The sequence below is a fragment of the Tigriopus californicus genome, chromosome 6 (assembly GCF_007210705.1).
Source record: "Tigriopus californicus strain San Diego chromosome 6, Tcal_SD_v2.1, whole genome shotgun sequence".
NCBI lineage: Eukaryota > Metazoa > Arthropoda > Copepoda > Harpacticoida > Harpacticidae > Tigriopus > Tigriopus californicus.
Genome location: NC_081445.1, coordinates 7,263,560 through 7,273,071, shown reverse-complemented (window position 1 = coordinate 7,273,071; position 9,512 = coordinate 7,263,560). Strand labels below are relative to the sequence as shown.

General features: G+C 40.1%; 1 protein-coding gene across 3 annotated transcripts; it reads left to right on the top strand.

Annotated features, from left to right (window-relative positions):
• The first annotated feature begins 7,495 nt into the window (after window positions 1–7,495).
• LOC131882648 (uncharacterized) lies at window positions 7,496–9,063 on the top strand. Of its 3 annotated transcripts, XR_009373515.1 has the most exons (4): window positions 7,496–8,256; window positions 8,330–8,470; window positions 8,555–8,749; window positions 8,818–9,063. XR_009373515.1 is itself a non-coding variant. In XM_059229869.1 (3 exons), exons 1-3 carry the CDS (start codon window positions 8,028–8,030, stop codon window positions 8,604–8,606), a joined length of 447 nt encoding a protein of 148 aa, XP_059085852.1. In that variant the 5' UTR covers window positions 7,496–8,027; the 3' UTR covers window positions 8,607–8,774. The 3 variants fall into 3 exon arrangements, 1 of the variants encoding a protein (XP_059085852.1); XR_009373514.1 differs by having other exon boundaries at window positions 8,330–8,749; XM_059229869.1 differs by lacking the exon at window positions 8,818–9,063 and having other exon boundaries at window positions 7,496–8,090; window positions 8,150–8,256; window positions 8,330–8,774.
• The last annotated feature ends 449 nt before the right edge of the window (window positions 9,064–9,512 follow it).

Here is a 9,512-nt window from a genome sequence, read left to right as displayed (position 1 = left end):
AAAGAGAGAGGATCTACCCCATACTGAATGTGATCAAATCCTGCTTGCAGACTATCACATTCATCCTGTACTGCCAAGATTGGTCCTGGAATTGTTTTTGGTTCAGAAAGTGCAACTAAATCTGACCCAAAAAACAATCCGGGTCCAATCTTGGTAGTACTGGGTTAAGAGTTTGGGTCGTAGGCAGATTGGGTCACATTAGCCCTCTAGGTCAACCTACACCAGGCCAGCCACCTACCAGCTGGGCTCAGTACTTGTTGGCGAGTGGTTGACATAGCATCTCCTTGTGTTTCAGCAAAGACTGGAATTTGAAGTATAACGTATGCACCTTGAGCCCAAGCCGATTGGTGGTCCGTTCGTAAGTTCTGGGTCTCTCAGTCCAGGAGATCGTGTGGTGATGGAGGGCGTGAAGAAATGGCTGTGCAATAATGCCAAAGAGGTGAGTGTGTTGACTCTAACCTAAACTAGCTATTGATTGTTAGGTTATCCTTTCGAACAACGCACGAGAAAAGTGCAGAGCACACGCAAGCCCTACATGTGATACCAGCAGCTACGAGGTAAGAGCAAAAACAGATGCGAATGTATCCGCCAAAGACAATCTAGCTTAAATAAATTGAAAATAATTTTTTCCCCATGAAGTTCGAATATGTGGTTACTTTTGTGCAAAAATTAAGGTCACAGCTCGAAAATTATGGTCACAGGACAAGAAATAAACAAGTGACTTTTGTTACCCCCCCCCCCCTCTGAATATTTGGTTTGTTTTTTTTCAATGACCCAAGCTCATGACTTTGTCTTCGATCTGCCTCACGCCGGCCAGGACGCAAAGACAATCTTTAAATTGTGCAAGGATGCACATGGTGATCAAGGACTTAGCCTCAGCCAAGTCAATCGTATCTTGGCCGTCATTAAGGGTGGTGGGGAACCATCCGACAAGTGACACCAAAATCCCAAACGCACCGAGAGGACTGCGGAGATGATTGAGGCAGTGAAGGACTTTGTGGAGGAAGACAGGCGTGTCAGTGTGAAGAAGATCTTGAGGGAGTTTGACATTGCCGAAGGAACAACCAAAAATCCTCCATGAAGACCTTGGCCTGGTAAAACGGGCTGCAAGATGGATGCCAAGGCAGCTCACTGAAGAGCTAAAAAATGGACGTGTACTTTGTGCAAGGGCCTTTTTAAGGGCCCATTTCAAGTTGGGACAGGCCTTCCTTGACTCCATTGTCACCATGGATGAGACCAATGGACTTTATGAATAGGTCATTATCAGAAGGTCGGGTGCCCATCCAATTACAGACAGGTAGGCTTAAGATTGAACGGAAGTGATCGTAAATACTAGAAAAAGATGATTAGAATAATACAAAGAATTCTATTTTTTTGACATTTTTTTGTCATTTTCTGCCATTTTTTGCCACTTATTTTTCACCAATTTCTGCCATTTTCTGCCACCAATTTCTGTCAGGTGGTAGAAAATGGCTTTTAATAATTTCTCATCCCTGCCTAGCACTGATGAATTCCTTCGTGATTCTGGTTGTGTGGGAGCTGCAGTTGTCCATGTGCAAGAACCACTCCTTCTTAACCATGGTGGGCCTTTTGGCCTTGAAATTTTTTAAGAAGGTGGTCATGACCCTGCAGAAGTAGTCTGCATTGACCCTGGTACAAACTTTGCAATAATGCTGGTAAATAAGGCCGTTGTTATCAAACCAGGTGATTACCATTTGTTTCCTGCAACTCTCTTGGACCTTGAACTTGATGGGGCCCTGCCACCCTTTGGGACCCATTGCTTGTTGCCTTACTTGGTCTCCAGGGTGTAGAAGGATACATTTTTTTTTTTTCAAAGATTCTCGGGTTTGTATACCGATACAAGGGAATGAAATTCTCTGTAAGTCAAGGTGAGTCATAATTTATGAATATTTGGTCGTGCAAACTGTTTGAATTAGCCGCTCTAGGCAGGGTGGGCATTTCATTTTTGGACACTTTTGTCCACCCCTGTCCAAAAGTGTCCAAAAGTGTCCAAAAAATAAGGGTGGACAAAAGTGAACAAAAGTGTCCAAAAGTGTCCAAAAATACGAACCTTTAAAACTACAAATATAAAGGATATTCCTGTATGAAACCTATCCTCTACTTCAAAAATTGCTCATTGATGGTTCCAAGAGCAAGATAAGTCTTTAAAACCTTTGCCATAATACCTCTAACATACCCAAAAAAGGTATTTGAAAGACAGGTTCTTAACTCTTTTTTTCTTACGTTAGATTAGAAAGCAAGCAGGGAACAAAGTCTCCCTCTAGTAGAATGCAGCTGTTGCAAAGGATTCAAAAACTGAAATAGCTAAACATTATATTCTGGTTATCTGGCTTCATTTATTCAACATTATTAACTTTTTGCAAAAATGTTTTACTTAAAATCTTCAGTCATTTGGGATTTCTTTTTAAAAAGTACTAATATTAAAAAATTGAATTTCTTACGAATTGCTAAAATCTAATAAATGACATATTTTGCCTAATCTTATGGTTTTTCTTCCATAAGTAAGTTAATTGAGACATTGTTAGGCATATTTTTAACTTTTAAAGATGCGATTGATGTCAGGAAATGAGATTCCCAATGTTTCTTAAAGAAACATATATCTTAGTTTTTAGATGTATTATAAAATTGTAATTCATGCACTCCTTATAAATATGTTATGTATATTACAAATATGAGAAGTATTATTGGATATTTGATATTCAGCTCCTAAGCTTTTTTAAAATTATTTCTTTTTAATCTTTGTTAAAATTACCCAGCCACCAAATGCCCTGATTATAGTGTGGCTTTGACTTATTAACATTCAAAAATATATAAAGATATTTGTTTTGACTTATAACGCTGTATTGTATCAAGATAACGAATTTCGTTAAGTGTATATCTTGGAAATTAAAAACGTTAGTGAAAAGGCTAGTTGTTACTTCATATTTATGTGTTTGAAGAAAGCTTAGATTTTATTGATTACTGATTCTATTTGCTGGTTCACATCTAGATTTGGTAAAGAAATATCATGATTTAGGGTTTAAAAGTGTTTGCTTGTCAATCCCTTTTGCACAATTGTACTTAATTTTGGACACATTCTGCCCACTTTTGTTCAATTTTGTCCACTTTTGTCCACTTTTGTCCACTTTTGTCCACTTTTGTCCACTTTTGTCCACTTTTGTCCACTTTTGTCCACTTTGGACACTTTTGTCCACTTGGTGTCCAAAAGTCACGCTAATTCTCAAAATTGCCCACCCTGGCTCTAGGGCACCCTTGAATGTAGGGCTGGTCTGGGATCGTTAACAAAAACCGATCTAAGTCACGTTTAAAACTTAACAATGGGTCATCTAATGCATAGAATCGTCTAAGAGAGCACGGCAGCAAGTTGTACAAAGTCGGTGCCCGTTTAAAACAAAAGAAGATTTTAAGCTCCTCACAATCTTTTTATCCAAGTGATTGATTTTATGGCGCATTTCGCATGAAATTCCTCGTCTCTCGCTAACGCTATGTCGTATCCCCGGGTTAGGACAAAGGGAATGGAGACATTTAAACACATACAGGATTAGGTAACGTTCATACCTACGTTGAATACTGTATAATCCCAATGATTTGAGGCGTTCCCAATAGTTTAATTTCGAAATCCCGTCAATATATCTCGTGAAACTTCTTTGTACTCGTTCAATCTTATTTAACCCCCCAGCGGTCATGGGGGCCCAGATTGGTGAAGCGTATTCAAGATGTGGCTGGACTATTGATTTGTACAGGGTTTTCATAGTCAGTACATCTCTGGACTTGAATGTTCGATATATCCAGCCGCAAGTCTGAAAGGCTTTGGTCACTTTTGACTGTACATGCTCTTCAAATTTACCATCGTCTTGTAGGATTATCCTGAGATCCTTGATTGAATTTACCAATTCGATTGGGTTCTGGTAATTATCGATTTAAATAGGGGGGTCAGTACCAACTTGGCCGTATGTTATAATACGGAATTTATCCCCATTTAATTCCATGTTCTGTGCTTGAACCCAAACATAAATCTGTCTAAGTCGGCTTTGCAACTCTGTCCCATTCGCTGTATTTCTTCCAGACACTAGCTTGGTATCGTCAGCATAAGAGGAGATTACAGACGCAAGGGTTAATTCATGTAGTGGTGCGATAAAAAGTATGAAGAGGATTGGGCCTAGTATAGTACCTTGCGGAACTCCGGATGAGACTTGGCAAGTGCGACTCAAGCACCCTTCAACTCGAACAACTTGGGTACGGTCGGTCAGGAACTCTTTGATCCAAGAATACGTATTTCCATTGATACCTATTTTACTTAAATAATTTAAAAGTAGAATATGGTCTACTTTGTCAAAAGCTTTAGCAAAGTCCAAGTAAATAACATCAACACATTCATTATGCTGTAGTCCCACAATTACGTCGTCAAAATGTTGAATAAGTTGAGTCACTGTGCTAAAATGAGTACAAAACCCATGTTGTTGGTCAGGAATACTACCTTTTTTGTCAAGGTATCATAGAAGTTTTTCCTTAACCACCTTTTCCATGACCTTGGCAATATTTGACGTTAGGGATATTGGTCTATAATTGCCAGGTATACCCCTTGTGGCAGAAAGTGGCTGAAATTCGATCAATCTCGATTTTTCCCATCACTGGTGCTAGGTCCATCCCGTTGGTTGACCATCCACCCTACTCACCAAACCTGGCGCCGGCGGACTTCTTCTTGTTCCCTACGGTCAAAAGATCCTTGTCTGGCACCCACATTGCTGATTACACTGTCAAAAAGGAGTGGGAGGGGGTCTGCAACACCATCACCACGGAGGCGTACATAGCGGCTTTCAACAAGTGGGTTGAGCGTTGGAAGAAGTGCATCGAGAGAGGAGGGGATTATATGGAGAAATAATGTGTAAAAAAGTTCTCTCTTATTCCTTTAGTTTTTTCTTGAGAGATACATTCGCATTTCTTTTTGCCCTTACCTCATACTGGGTAGGGGAGATCTTCACCCTGCACTTACTTTTCAGCAGGGGATAGCGGCAGGTGTGCAATTTTGGGAATTAGCTTGACTTTTGGACACCAAGTGTCCAATAGTGGACAAAAGTGCTCAAAAGTGGGCACAAGGTTTTCAAAAGTAAGTACAATTGTCCAAAGGTGGATTGACAAACATTGTCTCTAACAAATTTCAAACCCCCAATTCATGTAGTCTGTTTAACTAAACTAAATGGCAATCAGAAAATGGAATCACTAATTGATAAAACGTTAGTCCCCCAGCCATGGTAGATGGGCTATGGTAGCCTTACCACCAAAGGCGAGAATTCAAATATTTTTGAGGCAACATGTACAGATTATTTAGTTGTACATGGTTTATTGAACTAGACAATTGTGGCTTACTTCAGAGCGGAGAGTACTTGGACAATTGATAATGAATCGACTAATACATAAGCATGTCATTCCAAGACGCCACGAAAACAAGCCGTATAGCTTATGGCGATCTTAGGACCATCCAATTCAAGTTTACATAACTACAAACGGTCCTGAAATATATATACATACATACATACAATTAGATTGGTTAAATGAGTGAGAGAACTCAATGCTAACCATTAATGTAGCACCAAGAATTCCCTCCATCCACAGGAATAAGGTTGCAACAACAATGAGAAACTTGGTTTTGGGTTTCTAATGATCTGCTTTCCTAAGTTTGTTCACAGCGATCCAGTATCGGCTAAGTTCTTGACGCAACTCCTTTCCAAGTTGATCCAGTTCCAGGAAAACGAAGCGGTCAGAGGCACCCTCAGGCAACCAGTAAGCATCTCGTGCCTCAAGACTAGAGCGGGGAAAAACATATAATTTCAATAATAAATGTTTTTTAAAAATTATTTTGACCATTTTCTCAAATATTAAATATTGAACCGTTTTCAATCCCGTGGGTAATATTTTACACATTTTTATCATATTATGCCGATTCAAGAACCAAAAACGTGAATTCGTAGGTTTTTTTGTCCAACTCCAAAGTGCCTTGGTACGTTGTTCAAAAAGGTTATGACGTCCAGCAAAAATAAGGCGGGTTCATGGAAAGGAATGGAGATGAAGAGAATAGGAATACGCCTCAAGTGAGATTGTAGCGTATTTTACAGCGGCTGGGTCATTCATAAACATTACTAACGAGATAGAGTAACTATGATAAAGTGGAATTTTCTAATACGACAAGTTGAAGGCTGCAATATCTGCCGGGTGTTTCATAATGACCTGGCCTGGTTTCACAGGGTAACTCACTGAAGGTTAGGCAAAAACATTGGATTTCGCAGATTTTTCAGAAATTTCAGAATGTGCATGAGGAATTGGGACCATTACAGGGCTAGTCAAGTAAACGCGTTCATGGACAGCTGACGTTATTCCATGGAGTTAGAGGGCTAGTCAGAGAAGCGACACTCACGAGATTTCTGAGATTTTTTTGGCTCGCTCGCGGCTGCCTGGTGTGTGCCATGGGGATCGGCTTTGAACACATTTAGTTACGTGATTCTCAAAATTAAGTTCCGAATTCAGGGAGCCAGTGGGTTGATGTATAGATTTCTAGACACTGGATGTCGGACGACCGACCACTCGGCTGGTAAAGCAGTACAATGGATGGTCTCCTGGGAATTGATTACAAACCGGTTTATTGTACTGTTTAGCCAACCGCGTGGTCGGTCGTCCGACATCCAGCGTCTAGAAATCTATGGTTGATAGTTCGTTTGTCTGCTTTGGTTGAAACTGAGTAACGCAAGAGAAGTCGATCAGCCCAATACCCTGCTGCCCAAGTACCAAAATGTGTTCAAAGCAAAGCCTCAAGTGGCTTGGTTGGAGTGACTTATCTCTGACAAGCCCTCTACATGGAGCAAACTCGAAGACAGCATGCCGAGCCAAACCGCACTGTGCATGCATTGGATTTTGATTTTTTTTCCATTTTACTTGCTTGTCTAGGCAATTAGCATTGTGGTATTGAGGCAATTTGATAGTGCGTTCACTGATTAACACCAAACATGCTCATTTAGTAGGGTTTTGTAACACAACTTGCCCAAAATCACTGGATTATTAAAAATTCAATGGGCGAATGGTGCGAGTTGACTGTGATGTTTGTCTCAGTTCTCCCATCCCAAAATGCCCAAAATCAGGGTGCCAAACCACACTTTTCCTTCAATTTCTTTAACTTAACATCCCCTATTGAACATTGAGAAATATAGTTATTTAAGAAAGGAGGATAATTTGACCCCTGTGCCAATGGCAAGTCCTTAAAACCACTCCAAGTGACCCTCAAACCAGAAAAAAAGTTGAACATGGATTGATTGGTGCGAAAGCTAATTAGCATGCTGGGCATTGACTGACTAGCTTCTTTTTTGGTCAAATCAATCTCATCTTGAGGAACCTAATAATGTAGTCACACTGGAGTGAAATTCTACTCTTCATCTTGAGAACTCCAAGATCCACTTCTATGTTGATGCATTTCAGTAATACATAGTTTTTGCAGCTTTTTCAATAAAATATAATTCAAATATTTGGTCGTTTTTAGTGCAATGCTTTTATCCGCCCTACTCATGACTATGGCTGACCTTAATAACTTCAATCTTGTAATTCATTGATTTACAAAATTTGCATTTGGTCAGCAATATTTGACATTTTTTGCAATCTATTATGCAATTTTACCATAACAATATCAACATTTTATTTTGACATTTTTTGTGAACTTGCGCCATTTGTGAAGAAAGTTTGAGCGATTGTCTTTCAGAGGACAAGAAATTCAAGCCAACGAAAGATTCTTCTTGTTTTCAAAGAGTCAAAGACTGTTTCATGTACAATTGCAGTCAATAAAGAAAATTCTTATCTAGAAGATGTGCCCTGCCCTAATGATGACTATTCATGCAAGAATCTTGAATCGTGCGTCCCGTGTCATAATTCGTCCGACTGACGTATGAGCTAGTCTGTTCTTGTTGCAGCTACGTCTCTTCCTCAATTTCTCCCCCAACGGAAGCCTGTGTTACATCTTGGCCACAATGTTCAAGTTTAAGTTGGAGCAGTGCTGGAAGCTGTTCAACCTTAACTCCCACTTGATAAAGGTAGGTTACCTTTTTCTTGAATTCTCTTGAACCAATCTTGCTTGGTTTTTGTTCTGCAGGAAAAGAACCGATTGATGTGCAATGAGATTAAGAAGATGCTCATTGATCACGGGTTGTACTCTATTCCCAAACTGTATTTTGCTAGAGGCCTGGTGGAGATCGACAGGTAAACCTTTTATCTCGCAATTTGAGACAACGATGCCACTCTTCAATATCATAACGTGTCTTTTTATGTTTAGGAAACGGGTGAGGAACCTGGCCAATACGCACCAAATAGCCATAAACAACGACAAGAGGGAGGCATCATACACAATCCACCCATCCGTGAATGCTGATAACACACACATTTACTGCAGGCCCGTGTTCAAGATTGGCCAGAAGTATCTTGTCCATTTCAACGGATTTCCCGCGAGAGTTTTCAAAGGATTTTACTGGTTTGCAAGTTCATTACTGTTGACTTTCAGGAATCATGGGACAACTTGGGCGTGTTGCACTCCTTGGAAGACAAGGAGCTGAATAAGTTCAGGGGCAAGAAGATTGTGCGGAAGAAACAGTACAGGGTAGTAGTGAAATGGCTCTCTGATTCAGAGAACCACAAGGAGCTCATGTCGGAGGAAGATTAAGAAGTTGACGAAAAAGGAAATTTGAAAACGCACAAGGTACATCTTTAGGGTTGTAAAAACATGGTTAGTATGTACATGTGACATTTTGCAATGCTTTCTTTCAGCTTTCCATGTCTTATGATGCATTTGTTGCCGCATGCATGAGGAAGCCAAGAAAGAGGAGTCCGTCAACTCCAATAACAAACGCACTATCTAAAAGGACCGTCAAATAATGGCAAGCCTGTATCCGGCAGGAGGTTCAAAAAGTCTCACAAGCATATACTTAATAGTTCTCAAGTATACTGGTTCTTAACAAAGCGTAAAAATGGGAATCTTAAGTCGCAAATAAAAAACGAGTAGACTTGACTATGCTTCAAGCACACTAAGCATTCTGAATTAATGAGCTTAACATCTGACCTAGAAATGAAATAGGAGGGCAAGAGTGAGGGAAGGTAGACAGTTGATGAACCAGCCTGCCCGACTGAGAACCTGAGGTACATGTCAACAACTCACACAGACTGGAGTCTCAGAAACCAAGGAGGAAAGTAATCCCTGGGGACAGACAAAACAGGAGAAAATATGTGGTCTTGTTAGGCTGGGGCTAGCAACAGAAGAGACGAGAGACCAGTTGGTCGACTACGATGACCTAATCTTAGTTGACCAGCTAGGTAGCTCCATCCAACATACACCAGCTCCACTACAAGAACAAGCAAGCATCAATGGAAAAGAACAAAAGAAGGTTCTAGAACGTAATTTTGCATTGAAAATGCGAAATGAAACTTTTTTTAAATACAGCAAAAAAATAAACTACATTTACAAG

Bases quoted from the DNA above. Each gene is read 5' to 3' on its own strand.
- LOC131882648 (XM_059229869.1), top strand. From the start codon at position 8,028: ATGTTCAAGTTTAAGTTGGAGCAGTGCTGGAAGCTGTTCAACCTTAAC. The intron at 8,091-8,149 runs GTAGGTTACCTT...TTTGTTCTGCAG, and splicing joins TTAACTCCCACTTGATAAAG to GAAAAGAACCGATTGATGTG. The intron at 8,257-8,329 runs GTAAACCTTTTA...TTTTATGTTTAG, and splicing joins GGCCTGGTGGAGATCGACAG to GAAACGGGTGAGGAACCTGG.